The following is a 23,871-nucleotide window of genomic DNA, read 5'->3' as shown; positions in this document are numbered from 1 at the left end:
CTGCTGTCACTTAGATATAATGTTCACAGACTCTGCATAGTAGCCTTCTGCTTCAATTTGATTGTGTTTTTGCCCCTGACTTGTGTTTTTTTGCCATGAAACTGAGCGGCACCTTGTGTTGTTTCTTTCAGCCGGTAATGTTAAAGTAGAGACTCAGAGTGATGAAGAGAATGGGCGTGCCTGTGAAATGAATGGGGAAGAATGTGCGGAGGATTTACGAATGCTTGATGCCTCAGGAGAGAAAATGAATGGCTCACCCAGTGACCAAGGCGGCAAAGCTTTGGGCGGAGTTGGAGGCATTCGACTTCCTAACGGAAAGCTAAAATGTGATATCTGTGGGATCATATGCATCGGTCCCAATGTGCTCATGGTTCACAAAAGAAGCCACACTGGTAAGGCCTGGCAGTTTTTCCTTTAGCGGCCAACAAGTAGTCTCAGGGACAAACCTTTTTTGAAGAGTCCCCTGTGCATGTTTTATATCTGCAGCAGCCCTAGCCATTTGAATCTTCGTACTGATCCAGATCATTCCGAGTTTAGATTGAAGCTGAGGATGTCTTCAAAAAATTGATTCGCTCTACCTTTGAGTTTAAGTTCCAAAAAGTCAAAAAATCTGTGATGGTTCAAATTTAAACTGGTCACGAAAAGAATTCCCCTTTATGGAATGGGTGTTATTAGTTTCCATTATGTTATTTTGTTGGTGATTACACATAGCCCCAAATCAAGACTTATTTAAAGTATCCTATATGTAAGAACTGTTCATGAATTACGAGAGTCGGGATAAAATTGTAATTTCCTTTACCTTAGCCAAATATGTGATTTTAGAAAAATTCCACAGGGTTAGTGTCATGTTAATTTTCTGAAGGGATTTTGTGGGGGCTTCAGACACAGCATAATAGGAAGCTTAATGAATTGCACGAAACGTTCGAGTGTCACTAAGGTCTCCTTCCATAATACAAGAAATTGGCCCTGAAAAAGAAGGTAATAGCCAGTTTGTAGAACGGGCAATCCAGGAGAGAGAGCATTTTCAGCCTAGGCTGGCCAAGTGCTGAAAAATGCTATGGAATAAAATGCTCAGATGTAATCGTTGTGCCTGATCTTTAACTCATAAGACAGTAGTAATTTTTTCAAGGAGATTCCTGGGACTCTAGTTTATATATCTAAGTCTCAGTCAAGTTGATTGAATAGCACAATAATTTTCCAAGAGAACTGTAGAGTCATCAGCACTAACAGTGTTCAGGAGTTAATAAGATAAAATATTTATGGGTCAATATTTTCCTTGGGCTTCCTGCATGTTGATTACAACTCAAGACACATTCTGTATTTGTAGAATCTACCACTAGTCACTGGGAGAGGCACAACAACCTGCATCATTTTGGAGATCAATAAGGGATTTATAATAATTTAAACAGACTTGAGTCACTGCTGTGTCTAAAATTTAAGGCTAGATTGGCTGCTTACTTTTTATAAAGGCAGAAAGACTGTAGCATGTGTCTATCTCAAAGCCCAAGAGAGAAAAAAATTAGAGATAATACAATTCTCAAGTTCTGTTAAGACTTTCCCAGGAAAGCGAGCAAAAATTCTTGGAAATTTACAACCGGGTAGACCTAATGCAGGAATCTGATAAAGTTCAAACTGTTAAAATGTGGCCCTTCTAGATGGGCCCAACACCTACTGCCTGCTTGCTCTAGCTGCTGTTTTCCTAGGAGCTGGCCTGTGGGAAACAGAATCAGTATTGTAACAAATGAAGATCTACTCAAACACAAAATTTGGAGGCAGAAAAAGAAATCATAAGAGGGAAACTGGGATGGTGATCGGAGAGGATGATGCCATTAGAGTTCTTTTGCTCAGTATGGAGTTCCTTTTACTGAAGGTTTAACATTGCAACAGTTCTTTTTTGGGACCACCTAAGTTCTCCACTTATTTCATCCTACTATTTAAGTAGTGACTTAATAATGTAGTCAGGGTAAACCGAATGATATGTTTGCTCAGAAAAGCAACAGGTAAAAATCTATTCAGCAGCAAAGCTGAGCCCCTTACAAAATGCCAAGTGTTTTGACTGATTTCTGAAAGCAACTGGGCGGGAAGATTTCCCAAACAGGCTACCTCGTGGTATACACCATGAGCACTTGACTTTAAATGAACCGACTAGAATCTGAATTTATATTTTATATAAAATTGAAACTTTTAAAATTAGCAAACCCTGCTTTGCTAAATATGCTCTTAAAATTATCCAGTAAAATGGATACATTGCATACCCTCCTAACTAAAGATATGTAATAGTAATAAGGTTTTATCCCTTTTGTGATGATATGAAAATTAAAGTGAAAATGGGATAGTTGGTGATAGACATTTAACGGAATCCACCGAAGCTTATTTTAATACATTCCTGATGAAGGAATAAACCTGGCAAATGAATTACTTTGCTGCTAATTCATGTTAAGCCTACATGTTCAGTGAAATTCCCTTAAATAAATATTTGATAAATGAATAAAATTCTGGCACACTAAATGCTGAAATATAATGACTGCCTGACCTGATAAAAGGAATAATTACATATAATGAATAAACCTGCCAAGTGTAGATAGCACAGTAGCACTTGCTATGTGCTGCCACTTCTGCCCCCAAATAGCAGTGACATTCCAAGTCCTTACCAATAGTCTTTATTTGTTTCAGCCTACTGTTCAAGAAAATTCAAGTCATGCGCTCTTGCCCCAAGTCTTTTAGTTGGTAGCAGATCTTATCTTTTTTTTTTTTTTCCCTAAATTAGCTTTTGGGGGAAACTTGAGAGATAGTTCACACTTGGCAATTGGAATCCCCAGTTTAGAGGGTCATCATCTGTTTCATTTTTTCTCACCAATTTCCATCCACTGTCAGCTATTTAATTTCCAGGGCAGGAACAGAAATCTGCCAGCTAGTCCACGTTTGTGAAGTGCATCTGTTAAAGTAAATTCCACCTGATGGCATCTGGGAGATCTAAGGGGTATATCTAGGTTAAGTCAGCTCTCAGGTTCTGAGGTACCTAGCCTGGATTGTATATAGAAGGAGTCCCAGGAAGTAAAGTAGGATTCAAGAGGATTTTGAATCTGAATTGAAGAGCAGTTAAGCAGGCAATATAAAACAGGGTCCAACTCAACAAATTCCTTCACTTTTTAGTTTTGGGAATTTCATTCAACGATCGACCAACGAGGCATTTCAAAAAGAATTCTCCCCCTAAATTTGTGCCTGCCTTTTCACACATCATAGTGTTGAAATTCCACCCAGAAACCTCTGCTGTCCATTCCCTGGGGACTGGAGGGTGTGAGACATTCCTGGAAAGGGCCCTGCGTTTTGGACATCCTTGCCTATTGGGAAGTGCATTGAAGTCATGTGACTACTGAGTACTGATTATCTCTCTTTTTTTGCAATTTTAGCATGCATTAGTCACTGTTGCTGTGTTCCATGAATTCAGGCACTTTTGCACTTCCATGCGTTTTTACACCTTTGCCTTGGCATTATCATGTTTGATATGTATTAAAACATAATAAATAAAACATATTCATAAAATATATAGATGGTCCAGGCCATCTATATAAAAGTAACTTTTTTTAGTGTGAGGCAGTGCAAAAAATATGCTATGATACAGCATATGGTTCCCCAATTAAATATACAAAGCAAACAAGTGCTATGCTTTAACTGCTTTAGTAATGATAGAATGGTTACCCTGGCTAGCAGAGTCACAGGTGAAAAATTTCCCAATAGATCTGATTTCACCACAGATAAAGCACATTCTCCAGTGGTGCCATTTTCTTGAATCCAAAGAATGTGCTCTTCAAATAATATATTTTGGGTTTAATCAATAAATAGATCTTGGCTCACAGATCTCAAGAGATGTTTCAGTGGGCTATTTTAAAGCAATAGACTTATAGTAATTTCATATATTTTAATTTGATAATAAAATAGCATTATAGAACAAGTTAAACTATATACGTCCACATCTATGGCTTACTAAATTGAGGAATAGCAGAAGAGCTGGATCAATATCTATTAAATATGATTGAATGAATGAAATATTGACAAACAGACATAATTAGGGAGCAAATTCTCAAACCATTCACACACACACAATATAGTGCAACCCCAAAAGAGAAAAGAGACCTGTAACTTAAATATTTTTGAGAAATAGCTGCATAGAGAGTAACATTTAAAATGAAGATTCTTAGAAGTGCATCATAACCATGCGTATGTGAGCACTTAAAATCAAACGGAGTTCCAGTAAATCTTGCCAGCAGGAATGAGCAACAGTAGACAGTTAGCTAGAAATCCGAGAACAGTTAACCCGTTTACTCAAATGAAAAGATAGATTTTACTTTCTAAGAAACTGGTGTCTGTCCTGCATGTTCTGTCCCGAAAGTTGACGTCTCAGACTGACATCATTCCTGCTTGAAGAAAAATTGGCCTCAATGCACACTACGGTTTTGCCTTTTTCCTCCAATCAGAAGATAGTTTGACCAAAAGTTGAGAGGAAAATGCAACACGATTTGGGACAGAAAGATGTTATTTTAAGCCACTTCACATTTAGGTTCTCTGGTCTTGGGTAACCCACCACAAGCCCTATATGAATCTGTAGGAATTCACCACATTTTTGATATGTATATTTTCAAAACTTCAGATTCCCTAGCTGCCTTTCTTTCCCACACAACTTGAGGTTTCACCTTGTCATATTGAGAGTTATGAGTTGGAGGCACATTTCATTTCTTCACCAAATGGGTCTCCCTGCATTCTTTGATCATCCTTCTTTTCTGTCCACTTGCTGAATTTAAAAGGGGCTGAGGTGAGTGACAGAAAATGCTGCTGTTCAGAAATGAACTATTTTGACTGGAGGTGCTCATTGGTGTGCTCTAACGCATCTGTTGTATAAATCCACTGACCATGGAGACCTTCAATTTGTGCTCAGAGATTTCAGAATCACATCATGGGCCGGATTGGAAGTCACCAGGGAGAGCTTTGATTTTGAGGTCCATTACAGTTGGCTATTTCCCCAGTGGTCTGTCCTCAAATCTTTTCTGGCTACTTGGAAAGGTTACATCCTAAAATTATATTTTTGGAGGTAGAGCATACCCACAGAGATTCTGCCTTTCCAGAAGTGAAGGAATTCAGCCCTGCCTAAGCAATAGCTCATCACATTTTAAGACATGATCCCTCAGGCACTTCAGGTGCCACTTTAACTTTAAACCGTTGCCAGCCTTTGTTAATTTTATCAGTTGCTGCCTGGTGCTATTCTGCTGAATCAAACCAAGAGGATTTTTCTTTGGTTGACCACTGTAGATCAAACCCAAGAGAAACAAATGAGATACATACCTAGTATCTTGGTTTGCTGGTAATTTATTCCAAATTATTTAAGGAAGCACTTTGTCACTACAATAAAACATTCTACTGCAAAGAAGTATAAATTTGAACCTGTCATTTTCAGAAACAAATATTTCTTGTGGCTTAAGGGCTGAATAGTAAAATGGCCAGCAATTTTATTTTCAAGGTGTTTGACACAGTAGCTGGGACCACTTTATGCAGCAGCAGAAGCATTTCAATCCTTACCTTTCTTAAATTTCACTAGGGATCATTTTGGGTTATCCCTGGAACAAGGAGATCACCCTGGGAGTGATTATTTAAATTGCCCCCCCCCCAAAAAAGCACAAATAATTTAGACCCGCTGAGCATATCCAGTTACAAAGAGCAATAATTTTCAAAGTAGTCACTATTTAAATCTTAGTATTAGGAATATCACTTTCTCCCTTGATAATATTCACCTATTAGGCAAGGAATGTCCATGTCTAACAAAGTCATAAAGATTTGGGGTTTACTTTGAAGTGGAAAAAGGAAAAGCACATTAATACAGCCCATAAGGGAGGGTCAGCAGTATTATATGGAAGATAGTTTCTTTGGCATCACCTGAAGTTCTCATTTCATTTTTGCTCTCACTCTCTCTCTCTCTCTCTCTCCGCCCCTCTATCTCTTCCTGATTTAGCTGCTTAGGGACAGACAGGTAATGGAGAAGAAATTGAAAGGGAAAATACGGGAAAATGTAAATGAAAAGAAGTTATTATAACTGTTATAATGAAGTGCCTTTCATTTAAATATAAGAATGTAACGCTGAAATGAACTTGTGATCCTGAAATGCATTTTTAATGAGTTTCCTTTTTATTTTGCTGCTTCAGTGGCATATTTTAAAGACCCTTTGAAAAAAGCCACATTAAAAACCCCACCAAATGCCACAACACGCAAAATTGGATATTGGTTTATTCCAAAACTGCTGATCAGGAAGAGTGGCTCTTCAACACAAAATGTTGCAGTCACTTTATTTAAATGAGTTTGAATTTGCATTGTGATGTGCCATTCTGATTTAGAAAAAAAAAATTAGATTTTCAGATCAAATTGACCCAGCCAGTGAAGCGTTAAGAAACTGGCAGGTTTAGTCTGAAAGCCTCATGTTCTATCAAACCTGCAGCCGGTGGAAGTCATAGCGCACTAGGGGAAAAACAACTTTCTCACTGAAATCTTTCTGTTGTTCCTGTGTTAAGATTTTTGTTCTCACGTATTTCTTCTTTTCCTTCTCGTAGGAGAGCGCCCTTTCCAGTGCAATCAGTGTGGAGCTTCTTTTACTCAGAAAGGCAACCTCCTCCGCCATATCAAGCTGCATTCTGGCGAGAAGCCCTTTAAGTGTCACCTCTGCAACTATGCCTGCCGCCGGAGGGATGCCCTCACGGGTCATCTCAGGACTCATTCGGGTAGGTCGTCCAGGGGACACCGTGGAACTCTAAGTCTCAGCCTCCTTCACGCTCTGGCCTGTAGTGAGCGTGCTCCTCACCCCTGAGTCTGCCGCTTGTCTTCCTTCCAAAGTCAGAAACCCATCCACAGATTCCTAGAATCTTAGAGCTGAGAAAGGAGCGGCTCGAGGATTCTTTCCTTGCAGGAATCTTTCCTTGGCCTTATCCTCAACTCTTGGCATTATCTTTGACTCATCTCTCTCACTCGACTCCACATAGTCAATCGGTCACCAAATTCTGTCAGTTCTACCCTCACAAAAGTGCTAAGAGACGCCCTTTCCTCTCCATCCAAACTGCCACTCTGCTGATCCAGGCACTTTTCCTGTCCCACCTTGACCACTGCATCAGCCTCCTTGCTGACCACTCAGCCTCTGCTTTCCCCCAAATCCAGTCCATCTGCTGGTCTGATCATTTTTCTAAAAAAAATTCAGTCTATGTTTCCCACTCCTCATGTATCGCACATCCTCCCTCTGGCCTGAAATTCCATCCCCCTCCATACACAACAGACCACCACTCTCCCCACTTTCAAAATTTCATTAAAATAACATCGCCTCCAAAAGGCCTTCCCCATTTAAGCCTTTTTCCCTTATTTCCTCTCACTTCTCTGATACCCAAGCACTTTGCTCTGTACCCTTGAAGCACTTGATGTTCACTTACCCTGAGTCTCACTGATATACGTATCCATCATTTAATGTCTGTTCCCGTTTCCCACCACCCCCCTCAGACTGTAAGCTCCTTGTGTCTACCAACCTGTTGTACTCTCCTCAGCAAATAGTACCATGCTGTGGACACAGTAAGTGCTCAATAAATACCACTGATTGATGGAGTGATTGCAAGAGGTAAGCCTTACCTGAGCTTGATCTTCTCCTCCTGATCCTGAAAAATTAATTTCTCTCCAGATCGTAGAGCCAGAGTGGTTAGGAATTTGAAGTACATGGATTATAGGACTTGCAGAAATTCCTCCTGTACTTCAAAGAACTGTTGATGTCTGAGTAAATGTTTCAGTTTTTCTACATTCAGGCCCAGGCTCCACCTTTTCCATTTTAATCCATAGGAGCTTTTAGGGTTGGGAAATTTGGGGACATATTTATTCCAGGTGGTGGCACACACTAGTTCCAGGAATAGAGCAAGTGACTACACCAGTAACACTGAAGGTGATTATTGATGGACCTTGCCATTTAAATACTTGGTTTGTCATTAAAGGGGAAAACTCCAGACCTCGGAGTCAATAGCCACCTTCTAACCACATTTTGGGGCATTAGTTAAAAAGAGAGCTGAGGCTCTCGGTAGAATGAGAGATAAGGCTGAGAGAGCCGACTCTTTGGTCTGTTGACCAATGCCTTGCTAATTGTTTCAAGAGATGATGCTGATAAGATGTAGTTCTGAGCTACAACATCTGTGGAATTGCTTGAAGACTTCTCATAATCTATATTCATTCAGTAGTATTTATTGAGCGCTTACTATGTGCAGAGCACTGTACTAAGCGCTTGGAATGTACAAATCGGTAACAGATAGAGACAGTCCCTGCCCTTTGACGGGCTTACAGTCTAATGCACTCACTACGCATCTATTCAGCACATACATCTTTAATTAAATTGTTCTGACTTAACTGCCACATGCATTTCTGTAGAACGTGAAGGATGTGTAGTATATTCAATCAATCAATTGATCAATTGATCAGTCATATCTATTGAGCGCTTACTGTGTGCAGAGCACTGAACTCTCCCTCTTGTCGTTTATGCTTTGACAAGATGTGGTCTGGAGGCAAATTTGAAGTTTCTCATCGAGTGATAAATAATAGCAATATTGTGAAATGGCTCCTTTTGTGAAATGGGTGGGTGAGTTTAGCTCAGTTTCCTTTCCAGGAGTGATGAGTGAACATGAAAACATCCAGAGGTGTGAGTCAGTGAAGTGGGCTGTGGCTTGGGACCTGGTGCAAACTCTTTTCTTTGAATTGTTTAAGCTTGCTTAATCGGACCAAAAAAAAGGAGAGGGGACCCCGTGGGAGATAAAGATGCACGGGTGAGGGGGTGGGTGACGAAGGAAGGGGGTTGCCAAAAGGAACATAAACATAATCCTCATTTTGCTAGTTTCCTTGCACTAAAGATCACCTGGGCCTGGCTTGAGATCCTTTTTCTACCAGTGGCTTGGGAAAAGGAAAGGTGAGAAAGAGCTTTCTGAAGCATTTGTTCTCTGGCTGCTGATTTTTGCCCCTTCTTCTGGTAGGGAACCAGTGGAGGAAGGTTGCAGAAAAAAATGAAGCGTCTCAGTTTCTAGTAGGTCTCACCGAATGTATCCTGTAGTGATTTATATTGGGATTTGGAGATCAGTTTGAGGATTTACCCCAAAAATTGCATTAAAAAGCCCACCACCATCTTGGTGTCCCAATAAAACTGAATTTTTCAAATGTATACCCAGCCAGGATTTCCATTTACTAAATCTTAGCTTGGTCCTACCATTTACCATATGTAGTACAGGTAGTATACTGGTAGAGATAAATTAATAACATGTTTCCTGTGTCTGTCTTGTTATAAATGTTTGCCTTCAAAGTAATCACTTTTTTTGACCAGAACAAGTAACATTGCCGGATTAGCAAAGAATGTGGATTTAATATATTTATTTATTCACTCTGTCACTTACCATTTATTATGTTACATTTATTACAATAACAACTAAATTTCTCTACCCTTCCAACTTTACTCTTCCACCTAACTCTCCCGTGCCAGATAAAACCACCATCAACCCCCTCATCTCTGAAGCTCAAAACTTTGGTGTTATCCTCAATTCTTCCCTCTCTTTCAACCCCCACAATCAGCCTGTCATGGGATCCTATCAGCTTTTCCTCCACAACATTTCTAGGATCCTCCCCTTCCTCGCCATCCAAATGGCCACCAGAAATCTCTCATATTCCTGATCGAGTACCGCATCAGCCTCCTCTCTGATCTCCCAGCTTCCAGGCTCTTCTCTCTGTGATCTCTTCTCCACTCTGATGCCTGGGTTGTTTTTCTAAAATGATGTTCTTCTGCCCAAGTCTCCCCATTCCTGCAATCGTCCATTCCTCTCCACATCCAGCAGGAAGTCCTAACAAATTGACGGTATGGTATTCAATCAGCTCTCTCCTTCCTTCTCACCCACTCTGTTCTCCTGTGCCCCAAGTCATTTTCTTCATTCCTCTCAAACCTAAATTACATATTGTGCCTTCTTCTTGTCTCTCCCACTGTTGATCTCTTGCTCACACCTTATTACCCTCCTGGAATTCCCTCCCCATTCATATCCAACAGACCAAGGCTTTTCCCATCTCTAAAACCTTTCTGAAATCACATCTCCAGGAGGCCTTGCCCATTAGTGTATAAACTCTCCAGTTTTAATCTCCCCAAAAACTGTCACTTCAGGACTTCTGCCCCATTTTACCATTTAAATACTTGAATATTCTCAATCTTCTGTAGCACTTATATACATATCCATTCATTGATTTAGTCATATTTATTGAGCGCTTAATATACTAAAAGTGCTTGGAAAGTAGAGTTCAGCAACAAATAGTGACAATTCCTGCCCACAACGGGCTCACAGTCTAGAAGCGGGGAGACAGACATCAAAACAAGTAAACAGGCATATACATATCTCTCACACCTTATTACTCAACACTAACTCGCACATACCCTTTGTTCCTTCTTCCAGCTATCTGTAAATTATTGAATATCTAGATTGTAAACTCCTTGAGATCATGCTATTGTTTGAGCCTAGTCGCTTAAGGGTGCTGTGCTCACAGTAGGTGCTCATCGATTGAATGTCTGTTCAGACAGAGCACTTTGTAACCCTTGGAAGTATGTGGGGGGAAGAGTTTCATGGGCATTTCTGGGGAAAAAAAAATGTCTCTGCTCATTGTCGAGGCTGCCTCCTAGAAGTGAGAATGGGTAACCAAGGGAGTGGTGAGAATGTAAATAAAATGCTCAAGTTAAGAGAAAGGGCTAGGGACAATTCCAGGTTCCTTCCATCCCACTGATCTTCTGTTCATACTGTGTTCTACTTTATTGGTGCCTAACAGCACAGAACATCATCCAAAAACCAAGCTGGAACTAGAGCTTATCAAAATTCACTCTACTAGTGTTACTAAAATTCCCCATAACACTGTAAGAAAAACGTGGCCTTTTTGACCTTTACGCCAGCAGGAAACATAGTTCATATTCTTGGTGTTCTAAGCAGAATGTGAGCAGAACAGCCTCAATAATAAGTAATGTCGTTAAAGCCATATTTGAAATTTCCAGTCCCCAATTTATATACCTGGCAATCATAACTTCAGGCTGACTGGCAGAGAAAAGAAACAACCGGGCACTTTAAAGGAGCGATCGTTTCCTTCAGATGCAGTTATGATTTGGAAACAGAATCACTGAAAATTTTTAACAATAGGCATGTCCCAAATTATTATACTAGTTTCATGCCCGCTAATTTACTTGGGGTGTGACAGTATCTCATCCCGATCATGACTAATTATCTTAGTGATAAGACCCAGCAGCCGAAGCACCTTTTTCATGACTAAAGTATATTTTGGCAGATAGTGTGGATTCAGATACCACAAGAAATCTTAGCCAGTGGATAATGGCAGAAAAACAAAACAAAAAGGAGACAGTATCCTCCCTGCAGGATAATCTGGTGTCTTGAAAACAGCCAGGACCTCTTGGAGAAACTTCAATGGTATTGAATCCCAACCAGAGATCTATACAAGGGTTGCATTAGAATGGAGTTATGGTTTTGTTGCTATCTGCCAATCTGGAACTTGTCTTCTATTCTGTTCTAAGATGTAAAACTGTTCTTTGCTGAGCAGAATTCCCAACTGTCCATAAGTTCACAGAGGGTCCACAAAGACAACTTAAAATGGTTGTGGCTGTAAAAATATTCCGATTTCCAAGGATACAAGTGGCTGCCATCGTGAGATAGAAGAAGGAGGAACCCCAATTCCATTATTCCCACAGCTAACCCCACCTCTTCATTTCAAGCAGAAGGTGCCTGGGTGTTTTAGCAGAGAACACCTGCTCTCCAACTCTTTGATCGGGCAGTAAAAATGTTTGAAAGTCAGTATCTTCTCTCCACAGTTTGTAACATTCATTCTTAGCTGTTAATGACCCTGGAGCTGAACTCCCAACACCTGAGCCTGATTGTCCCAACTTCTAAAACTACTCCCTGGTTCCAAGTGAACACTGTAATAGTGCTCTGAAGGAACTGTTTATGGTCCGAAACAGTTGATGGTCTTCTGAAAGTGTCTTACACTTCCATAGAGTAAGCATGAATGTTGGGAGAAGTAGACTGTATGGTTACAACTTTCATCGGCAACAGCCATTAGGAGTCTGATTATTTTGAAAATGACCCAGTTGCTGTGGTAATAATAATAATGATAATGATTGTGGTATTTGTTAAGCATTTACTATGTGCAAGGCACTTTACTAAGCACTGGGTTGGATTCAAGCCAATCAGGTTGGACAAAATCCCCGTCCCAAGCGGAGCTCACATTCTTTGTCCCCATTTTACAGATGTCATAAGTGACTTGCCCAAGGCCACACAACAGACAAGTGGCGGTTCAGGATTAGAACCCATGACCTTCTGATTCCCAGGCTTATGCTCTGTCCACTACACCATGCTAAATGTTGCATTTGCCACATTTATAAAAAATGCTTTTAAGTGGCACATTGGATGGAATATCCACAATGTGAAACCTAAGGTACCAAAGCCATTGTGTTCATGACAACTTCCAAATGAAGTCTAAGCTCTGGATGGAGTCACTGAGCCCATCTCCCTAATGGTTGATGGTGGTGGTTGATGGAGCCCTAGTTGGCCCTGGGGCACTCCCTCCTGCTCCTCACCAGTCACTTCCCAACACTGACGATACCCAGACTTTAGTTCTCCAGCCAGCTTGAGCATCCCCAGAATCTCACCAGAACCCCAAAGTATGCTAAACCAATTTCTGCGAAAAATAAAAGATCCTAGATTCAAAAGGATCAGCTGTTACTGAACTTTTGCAGGAGAGGAAAAGAGCAAAAGGGGGAGGAGAGAGAGAGAAGAGAGAGAGAGAAATAGTACCTCAAAATATAATCAGTTTAAGTTAAAATAAAACACTGTTTCAGAGAGTGGTCTGAAATTGCATTTTAGACCATTCCCACCTGCTGAAGGAATAAATTTAGTGGTCTCTGTTGCAGAAAACAGAATAGGAGAGGGTCCATTGGGCATCCTCAGAGATGCCCTAAGCAAAAATAATAATAATAATAATAATTGTGGTGTTTGTGAAGTGCTTACTATGTGCCAGGCACTGTACTAAGCACTGAGGTGGATACAAGCAAATTGTACAAGACACAGTTCTTGTCCCACGTGGGACTCACAATCTTAATCCCCACTTTACAGATAAGGGAACTGAGGCACAGAAAAGTGAAGTGACTTGCCCAAGGTCACACGGATTAGAACCCAGGTCCTTCTGACTCCCAGGCCCGTGCTGTATCCACTGGGCCCTGCTGCTTCTTAGGTCTTCCTTCATCCTGTATCGCTTGTATTGGTATAGATCTGCCTCTGATCTTTAAGAGACCCTTTCAGGTCCTGCCTTGTTGTCAATAAGTTGTGAGAAAATCCCTCTTCTCCAACTAGAAGTGAGGTGGATGCACCCGTCTCCATGACTAGATGAGTAATCATGGAGGAAAGGGGAACCGCGTGGCTTGTCAGCAACTGTCACTTTTTAGAGTACACATTCCTTTCTGTACTCTGTATCCTAGTTGGTACAGATGGAAAGGGCTGCTTTTCATTTTTTTCTGGTATTGGAAAGTCGAGTAAAACTAACAACATTCATGCCACTGTCCTGAGGAACTTGCTCCTTTAATTCTCTATTAAATATTTGCTCAAATCAAAACGTGACTCTGGTGGATAGTTATGTTAGCTTAAAAGTCCCATTTACTTGGCCTGATGAATAGGCTACTGTACCTGACCTAATTAAATAGGGGAATACTGATTTTTGTGCAGTATCTTAAACTGTTTCAAAAAACACTCATCATCATCATCATCGTCGTCATCTCATCATCTTCACCAAAACTCTTTATTGTGTGTCTACTGTGTATAAAGCAGCCAGGGAATTTACCAAAGAAAATTATAATGTTCCTGCACCAGGTTGTCTACGGTTTGATGCCTTCTAAAATATCATTGTGTGTGCCATTAAATAGCATTTAAGAGATATGAAAGAGAGCCCCAGAATTTGTGTTGAAATGTAGATTTTTATGTGGTTGAAAATTGTAATAAAATTCTAAAACGGTCCATTTCATTTGTAAAATATTCTATTTTATAAATAGATCTCTATTTTAGCTTTTACACTTAAACCTCAAGGCAATCCCTGTTATTTTCCCCGAAACTAACATCTCTCTATGAAGTTCAGTAACAGCAAGCCCCATTACATGTCGGAGGTTTTTTCATACAGAATTCTTCAGGGTATAGTAGGGCTCGGTTGAGCCATAATTAGGGAAGTACTCTGTGAAAGTAAAATTTTAAGGTAAATTAATTTTTGCAGGGGTAGGCTTCACATTAGCAGTTATCTAACTGTCGTGAGCATCAGTTTCACAGATCAAGACCAGCATTATCTGAAAAAGTGGTCACTCCAGTGTCCGAACATAGAATTAGACCCAGTCCCAGCCCAAGACTCTTACGTTTGAATCGTTCAGGGGCGGGACACGGAGCCTTCTTCAAAATCTCAGGAATTGCATTCCAGGACGACAATAGTCCCCTGAGTTAAACAAAAGATATACATTGGCCAAATTTATGGATAAATTTAACGCATGACATGGAGGTGTCACCAAGAGTCTCGAAGAGATCCAAAAAGCACCCAGGTCGAGAAAGTGAAGTAAATATGACTGAGTCCTCGTTGCAGTTTTTGGCTATCAGAAGAAGAGTTTGGATAGTCGGTTATAGATTTCTTTAATGCTTGTGTTGTATGCATTCCCATTACACTTGTAGCAGACATTTAATTGGGGTCTTGAACTCAATTGTGTTTTCTGCAGTTGGTAAACCTCACAAATGTGGATATTGTGGCCGAAGCTATAAACAGCGCAGCTCTTTAGAGGAACATAAAGAGCGTTGCCACAACTACTTGCAGAGCATGGGCCTTCCAGGCACTCTGTACCCAGGTAAGAGCTCAAAACACAAGAAATAATCCCAGAATTGGCTCTCTCCCTCTCTCCCCGAAACTAGAAAAGGGTGTTCCATGGAACTAACTGGGGCTTTACGAACGCTCCACGTGTCGCCATAAAAATGAGGCATATGGCCTGTTTAAGCTACTACCTGCTAAAAGCCTGCTGGACCTTCTTTCTCTTTAGCTCTCGACTAAGAAATCCAATCATTTTTTCAGTCGTATTTATTGAGCGCTTACTGTGTGCAAAGCACTGTACCAAGCACTTGGGAGAGTACAGTATAACCACAGACATGCTCCTGCTCACAATGAGCTCGCATTCTAGAGACACAGCAGTCAGGTGAAGGCCAAAAGTCATCGCACTGTTTGATGAAGTTAAAGGTTTAAACCCCTCACACCTGGGCAAAAAGCTAGAGCTCTTGGCGAGAACTGCTGAAATAGCAACCTAACTGAAAAATATCAAGACCCCCCCACCCCAACTTTTGAGGGGTTTTTTTTAAAAAAGTTTGGAATGACTAGATCTCTTATTTGGGCTTGGTGATTAGTGGAGAAATAAAATGTTATTTCAGATCTTTTCTTAATTAATGCATTTTCTGCAGAATATTACTCTAGGATACCAAGTTCATTCCTAATTTAAAGGAAAAGATTGATCTCTGAAAATAATCACTCTGAAAGTTTCAGAAGGGGTTTAAATGCTTTAGTTCAAGTAGAAAGCACAGTATCAGCATGTGGTGAATATAATGTGGTAACCCTTTAGACAAACTGCAAATTTTGCTTATCTGTTGTTCCTGACGGTACATAGTATTCAGTTTGTCGAATGATAATGGTGGAAAGGGATCTTTGACCTATGAGTAAAGATGTTTTCTTTAATATTGCATAGCACTTGAGTATGTTTTTACATGTTAACAGATAAAGAAATGCATATGCCCATAATGAGAGCATCCACTGTGACTGAGTTACCCGAGCCAGAGGATGGAGATATAAGCAGTACCCCCTGTAAGTTTGCCGAGGGTTAAGGACTGTAGAAGTGGAAAAACGGAAGCTGAGAAATCAAACTCTGTAATAAACATCCAACAGCGTAAAATACAAGCTAGTGATAGCTAGTGATTGCTAGTGATAGGTTCAGAGGTAAATGGCATTTGGATTAAGTTGTATTGTCTGTAATGTGTGTAAAACTAGTACCTGCAGTCTGAAGAAGCAGCGTGGCCTAATGGAAAGAGCACAGGACCTGGATGGGAGTTAGAGGACCTGGGTTTTATTACCCACTCTTCCACTTGCCTGCTGTGTGGCCTTGGGCAAGTTGCTTAACTTCTCTGTGCCTCAGTTTCCTCATCTGTAAAATGGAGACTCAATCCCTCTTCTCCCTCCTACTTAGACTCTGAGTCCCATGTGGGACCTGATTATCTTGTATCTACCCCAGCGCTTGGTAAAGAGTAAGCGCTTAAAAATGCTACAATTATTATTATTATTTAGTGTCCCAACTGAAAGTCAGACGTTGGTTAGGAAGTTCAGCAGTGAGAACTCATACAATAGAGAATGGTACCCAAATGAGAATATGCATGGTTTTTTTTTGATAAACTTCTCAGTAAAGGGAAAAGATTTGACCCTTCAGTATAGTTTGATGGGATGGGGGTTCACATTTGAGGTTCTAAAAAGTTGTTTCTTATTGGAATATAAGCATGTTTTTGAGTAGGGGAGTTTTTCCAAAATTATTTTCTGAAAATGACTGTATATGTTTCTGTTTCAAATAATTTTCCAAAGAAAGATATCCCTCATATCAGATTAACAGACCTCATACATATGTTCTATGGCATGTTTGTAATAATGTGGTTGTAAAATTCTGATCTATTTGAAGATGAATTTCTGAATTTACATTTGAAATGTTATGGAATAGGAATGAGATACCTATTTTCCCTCCCTTTTAGACTGAGCCCCGTGTGGGACAGGGACTGAGTCCAGTGTAATTATCATCAATCTCCCCAGTGCTTAGCAAATCATTATTATTGTTATTATTATTCCATAGGAGGAGATAAGTAGGTGAACAGAATGCCTCCTTGTTCTAGGAGTGTTGTTTAATATTTGTAAAATAAGCAACAGTGAAAATGCCAATTATGCCATCAACATGTTTTGCGATACTGATACGTTTCACATTAATATCTACCTAGTCACTTATCACCTAGGCTCAGGATATATAAACATGTTCTCCCTTAAATTCTACTTACCACATAATATATCGTTAAATGTTTGTATATGTGTTTTTGTTTGTTTCACTGGGTTTTTTTAATTTTTTGGGAGGGGGGGCGGTTGTTGTTGTCTTTTTTTAATTTAAATAGCTTAGGAATTGTTGACTCCAGGGACCAAACTTTTGTAGTGCAGGGGAAATTAGAAAACTGATACTGGATAACACTTTAAAAACAGTCCCCTCTTCACTAAGTGAAGGAATTTGCTCTACTGCCCATATCTTTGCAATCCTGCTTGTAATAGCCATCATAATGAGCACTTTATCAGTGCCTCCAAATTAACACCAGAGAAACCAAATCCCTTATTGTGAATTTCTAGAAGAAGCTCAATCAGTCAATGAATTGTATGAGCACTTACTGTGTACAGAGCACTGTGCTTAAGCAGTTAGGACAGTTCATAATAACAGAGTGCATGGACAAGGTCCCTTCCCACAGTGAGCTTACAGTCTAAAGGGTGGGCAGATCAAGAGGGGGGAGACAGACATTAATATGAATAATATAGATAAATGAATGCTTTCAAATGTAATATAGATGATAAACTTGTGCTTATCCTTCACGACAATTTGGTCGTACGTTATCGTACCAATGTAGTAAAGCTCATTTGGTATTATGGACTCTCCCAAGCACTTAGTACAGAGCTTTGCCCACAGTAGATATTCAATCAATATTATTGGTTGATTGATAATATAGCTGTAAGAAGGGTTTCCATAAACCTTTAGTTAAATTCAATATGAAGCTTCTCACAGATCTATTTTAATAGCAGCTTGGTGTTCATAAAGATATCCTGAATCATGAGATTGCCGCCTCTGCACAAAGCTAGCGCTAATATTATTTAAATAACAAGAATGTTTTCAGGACAGAGCTCTACTGCCATATCAAAAGATCATTCAGGTTGATGATGATGATGACGATGAAGAACCATCCAGTAAATTCTGATATTACTTTCCTCATGTTTTTCACTTAATTACTTTTCTGCTTCACTTCAGCATGAAAACATGGACTACTGTTTGTCACAGAACTGTTTGTGACAGCCTCGTATGGGTGTGTCGCAAGACGCCATACCAATGAGTGTGGTCGTGGGGTACAATAAAGCAAGAATCATCCATTCACAAGCTTTAAAGCACAACATATTTTTTTCATATGCTGAAGCCCAGGAAAGGAATATCTGAAAGTAGCATCCGTCTCCTTGGCTCAGTGTTTTTGACTCACAACTGAATGGGGCCAAGCTAACCTCACTGCCAACTTGGGCAGTGGATTCTGCAGACTAGGCTCTGTGGAAGCATGTGCCATCTGTCCCACTTCTCAGCACGCACAGGGAACCCTGACATCAATCTGTCTGACCGATGGGAGTCAACACCTCCCTCTGGCCTCTTCCTCTAACTGCTTACCTTGGCTTGGCTGGAGCCTTAAGTTTTTCTTGAACTTTTCCTCTGGGTGAGCACAGCGACTGACAGATCTTTGGAGAGAGGGCAAGGGAAAGGAGTTGAAGGATAAAATAGGGAAAGGGAAGCATGAAGTAAGAAGAGAACAAAATGAAAGGGTATGGGGGACTATGAAAAAAAATCCCCTTGCTCTCTACTCTCCTTAATCCCAAAGGATTCTAAATCGTCCCCCATTGCCAGGGACAAATGAAGGGGTAGTGAAATGAGAAAAAGACAAAAAAAGTAGATGCTGAACGATCACATCATGAAGAAGAGAAATTACCCATTTTCCCCTGCCTCCACCCAAAAAGCACTTGTGTAGCTGTTCATTAACCTGTGTACCCCTAGAGCTTCTGCTCTCAACTGGGCTAACACAAGGCAGATATCCAGATTTCAAAAGCAAAGAAGCAGCTAGAAGACCCAGGCTACAGTTGTCAAGTAGGTAGACACCTGGACTAATCAGGAGCCACATTCATGAAAGCATTCTCATGGGACAAACAAAAATCATACCTGTTTGACCTCAGATTAATGACTTCTAACCCTTCTCAGCTAACTTGCTTCAAAAGAACAAATGAACAAAAATCCCCTTTTCTTTTGCTTGAAAAAAAGCTGTTAAAAGGCTGTCTGTCATGTTTTTGCAAACCAGTGGTGATTTTGCTGCCGAGAGATATGGCTATCATCTTCAGGAGTTGCATAGCTTCTTGGGAACATAGGAACTCTAAGCAGGCACTGTTCCCCCTTTAGAGCTTACCCAAAAAGTTAGACTAAAGAAACGAAACCATAAAATTTACCTCCCCAATCCTCCTCCAAATGGTCACAATCCCTGTTCTCATCTTATCAGCTCTCTGAGCAAAATCACACATTCAGAAAAGAGAACGTCAGTATACAAATAATAATCATCCATTGGTCTGTTAAAACTTGAACTTGACTAGTGAACAGTGGGCATACGAAGTGTGCTACTGTGAGATTCGGGAAGAGAAGTTTTCTGAATATAGCATATAAATGAGGTGTACTCCCCGATGTTCTTGATGGCTTTTAGAAAGGATAAAGGGAGGGGTGAGAGTATTTTATCATTTTTTTTAAAAAAAAACTTGAAATTTCATTTGTCCTTGGTAGCTTGACACCTTCCCCATCGGCCAAAGGAGTTTGGGCTTTGTTTCTTTCCTCTTGCAGAAAGGTTAGAGTAGTAGCTACAATTTGGACCCTCGAAAGGTTGATTTTGTATCACTGACCTCTTTGATTTTCTTTGATTGCAGTTATTAAAGAAGAAACAAACCACGGTGAAATGGCCGAAGACCTGTGCAAGATAGGGCCAGAGAGATCCCTCGTTCTGGATAGACTAGCAAGTAACGTCGCCAAACGTAAGAGCTCTATGCCTCAGAAATTTGTTGGTAAGAGTTAAACGTTTGCTGTCTATTAAAAAAAAAAACCAAATATGCTGATGGGTATTTTCAGTCTTGCTTTATGATTTGCTGGGCCACGCTGAGAGGAAGGAGGAGTCAGCTGGCACTTGAAAAATAGTGAGAGGAGCATTTCATGGTTGTTTGAAGGCAGCAGTTAAAAACAAAGGACCATCCTTTTTGTAGTTTTCCTTGGTTTCATTTCCCACTGGCGCTGAGGGCATCTCCATCTTCTGCATGTGTTCCTTTGGAAGAGAGGCTTCTTGGCCAAAGGATAATGTGACTAGAATAAGCGAGTAATATTTAATTACTCATTTGGAAGAAGGAATGTGCTTTTAACCACTCATTTCAGCCATAATTCATGAAGCTCAAGACCCAGGTGCCCTTCAGGTGCTCAGTAAGCAAAAATTACCACCCCACCGCTGTCTATGATTTTACAGAACAAGAGGCCATAAAGAGCTCAGGGCTATTTTGGGCTTCTATAAAGTGGCATTTTGCCATGAAATTCCTATCCACTCAACTCTGGTGAGACTACACTTGGAATACTGCCTTCAGTTGTAGAACCATCAGTGTCAAAAAGATGTACAATGGGGAAAATGGAGGGAATTTAAAAAGGAGAATAGAGAAAGAGATGAAAAGCCAAGATGTACCACTTGAACAAATAATGATGAGATGCGACATGAGAGACATTCTACATCTGAAAGAGAAGGAGGGAAAATAGAAGAAAAAAATACAGATGGAGAATCAAAACAAAAAAAATGTTCCACCATCTAGCGTATGATAGATTCCACCTCTGTGGAGAGCGTTAGAATTTCCATCACTTTGCGCTGAATTAAATTCAAAACTGGAATTTGAGGGAGAGCTCATTGAAATTATTGCTTGCACTAATCAAAATAACTGTGGCATTTCTTAAGTGCTTTTATGTGCCAAGCACTGTACTAAGCATTGGGGTCGACACAAGATAATCACTTCTGGCATATTCCCTGTTCCATGTGGTGCTCACAGTCTAAGTAGGGAGGAAACCGTGTATTTCATCCCCATCCCCTCTAGACTGTAAGCTCGTTGTGGGCAGGGAACGTATCTACGAACTCTGTTACATTGTTCTCTCCTAAGCACTCAGTGCAGTGCTCTGCACACAGTAAGCACTCCATAAATATGATAAAATGATACAGATGAGGAAATTGAGGCACAGAGAAGTCAAGTGAGTTGTCTAAGGTCACACAGGAGGCAAGTAGAAGAGCTGGGATTAGAACTCAGGTCTTCTAGCTCCCAGGCCCGTGTTCTTTCCCCAAGGTCATCTTCTACCCCCTTTTACCCTTTTCCCTGACAGTGCTTTTATCAATGACTGTGCTCCAAAGCAGTCCCCGCCCCTGCCTTCTGTGCAACTAGGTTTTCCCCTCAGGTGCTGCTTGCTCTGCATTTATTTTCCCTCCAAGGTATCCTGATAGTTCTAGATTCTTAGCCCTGCTCCCACTCCTTGCCTTCCTAGCTTTCTCTTCCACATCCTCCTGGAAAAGCGGCATGGCCTAGTGGATAGAGCATGAGCCTGGGAGTCAGAAGGGCCTGGATTCTAATCCTGGCTCCCCACTCGTCTGCTCTGTGACCTTGGGAAGTCATTTCACTTCTCTGGGCCTCAGTTACTTCATCCGTAAAATGGGGATGAATAATAATTATGGTATTTGTTAAGGACTTACTATGTTCCAGGGACTGTACTAAGCGCTGAGGTGTATGAAAGCAAATCGGGTTGAACACAATCCCTCTCCCACAGTCTCGATCCTCATTTTACAGGTGAGGTAACAGAGGCCCAGAGAAGTGAAGTGACTTGCCCGAGGTCACGCATGAGAAAAGTGTCAGAGCTGGGATTAGAACCCATGACCGTCTGACTCCCACGCTGGTGCTCTATCCGCTACATCACGCTGCTTCTCAAACAGTATGAGCCCCGTGTACGACAGGGCCTGTGTCCTACCTGATGAACTTGTATCTATCCCAGCACTTAAAACAGAGCTTGGCAAATAGCAAGCACTTGACAGGAACCGTTATTATTATTATTATTTATCAGGAGCACTGTACTGATGGCTTGGGAGGCCAGAACCTCATTATGGGCCAGGAACGTGTCCCCTAATTCTGTTGTATTGTACTCTCCCGTGCGCTTAGTATAGTGCTTTATAATTAGTAAGCACTCAATAAGTAGCATTGATGGATTGATATGATAGAGGTCAAAGACACATTCCCTGTCCTTCAGGAGCTTACACTCATCTCCCTACTCCGACTCTGACTCTTCTTGTCCCTCCCTTGGCCCAGCCCACTTAGCCACAGTAGTAGGACCTCTGAGCGAGTCAGAGCACTTCAAGGTGACTCTGAAGGAGACAATCTCATGTAGAACTGCATAGAGAATCTGGTCATTCCCATGTCTGAATTCTGAATTCAAGTCCCAAGGAATACTTTCCCTGTTAGATGTGGGTGTTTTTATTGGTTTCCTCCAAGAGACGGACACGAGTAACTTAAGAGTTCCAGAGGGACATACGTTCTTGGCAAAAAGTCATCACCTCCACCCACCTTGAAGAGTAGCAATTGAACACTGGCATTAAAATGTCTGAATTCCCAGACCACATTAAATATGAGGACCATCAAGTACTTAGCGGGAGGGAGATGGGGCAGCAGAAGCCACAGTCGGGATTGCAGCAAGAGATAGGTGATCCAGGGGAGCTTGTCAGAGGCGAGGCTCAAGGACTGATAAAAAACCCAGGTGAGGGGAACCTGGCTTTGAAAGGGGGAAGAAAGAGAGGGCTTGAGACAGGCAGACAGCTGCTTCTTGGTTCCTCCCCCTTTTTATCCTCACTGGCTTCCTCCTGGTTCCTCTTCATCGAAGCACTCCCTGACCTTCTGCTGCTCCTCTCCAAAGTTTCCCTTAGTCGGCTGGCCTTCGTGTTCGAAGACGACACCGCTGACAGTGAAGTTCACCTGTGAATTCACGTGTGGCCGAAATGACCAACGCAGGACCCCCGATCCCAGCCACAACTGGTGCACAGAAAGGTTTCCCCTTGTGTTGCTCTGCTTAGCGTCTGCAACACCCGGGACTGTTCTCCCTCTCGTCTCCTTTTCTCTCCAGGCGAAGCTTTTGATCAGCGAGAGCTACTCCCTTCTCGATGGCACTGCATCGTGCAAATCTATGCTCAGCACTTACTTAACTCCCAGTTAGCAGAAGGGATGCAGTATTGTCTAAAGCTTTCTTTTACTGGATCCTTAAAACAGTAATATGTTAGATTACCATATGACTAGTTAAACTGATGAGGATTCAGAAATGTGAAGCAGCAGCCCATTAGCGCTATCCAAGCGGCGTCTCGATAACCGTTAAGACCACCGGCTACATATGTCATCGCTATCATCAATACTCCATCACCTAAGCAAGTCAGACACACCTTTCCATAGGGGTAATTAAGCAGCAACCAAGGGAAAAACTCTGAAACGACAATGCTGAACCATTGTCCATTGTCCATTCAGTCCTCAGTTTGTCGCTGATGCCAAGCTCAAGAAAGAATAAGCACTGGTAGCGTGACATCAGAGTTTTAGGATGCGCCCAAACAGGAATACGCTCTAGCTAGAAAGCAGAGTTCCAGACAGGTGATTTTACTTATTCACCAAGCATATAATTAGAAGTGAAAACCCCAGAGACTTACCATGCTAACCTGCGTGAACCACTATCCTACGATGGACTGAAAGGTGACCTACCAAGCCAGCAGAGGAGAATAAATCATTTAAAGATGTAACGAAGCAAAATCTCCGACAGGGCAGTACGGCAGTGGACTGTCGGGGGACTCCGCAAGAGACAGACCAAGACGGTCAGAGAGCAGTCGGGAGAGG

General features: G+C 41.2%; 1 protein-coding gene across 16 annotated transcripts in view; it reads left to right on the top strand.

Moving 5' to 3' along the window:
• The window catches only part of IKZF1 (IKAROS family zinc finger 1), a 139,100-nt gene that overhangs the window by 107,823 nt on the left and 7,406 nt on the right, over positions 1 to 23,871 (top strand). For 4 of the 16 annotated variants that reach the window (XM_039911709.1, XM_039911707.1, XM_029063313.1 and 1 more), the window contains 5 exons: positions 132 to 392; positions 6,594 to 6,761; positions 14,822 to 14,947; positions 15,859 to 15,945; positions 19,867 to 20,001. In XM_039911709.1, the coding sequence (XP_039767643.1) occupies positions 132 to 392; positions 6,594 to 6,761; positions 14,822 to 14,947; positions 15,859 to 15,945; positions 19,867 to 20,001 (777 nt within the window). The remainder of the gene's footprint in view (positions 1 to 131; positions 393 to 6,593; positions 6,762 to 14,821; positions 14,948 to 15,858; positions 15,946 to 19,866; positions 20,002 to 23,871) is intronic. The other 12 variants (XM_039911716.1, XM_039911714.1, XM_039911713.1 and 9 more) reach the window with 8 other exon arrangements.

Source organism: Ornithorhynchus anatinus, chromosome 4, assembly GCF_004115215.2.
Source record: "Ornithorhynchus anatinus isolate Pmale09 chromosome 4, mOrnAna1.pri.v4, whole genome shotgun sequence".
Classification (NCBI taxonomy): Eukaryota; Metazoa; Chordata; class Mammalia; order Monotremata; family Ornithorhynchidae; genus Ornithorhynchus; species Ornithorhynchus anatinus.
This window is presented reverse-complemented; position numbering and strand designations above follow the sequence as displayed.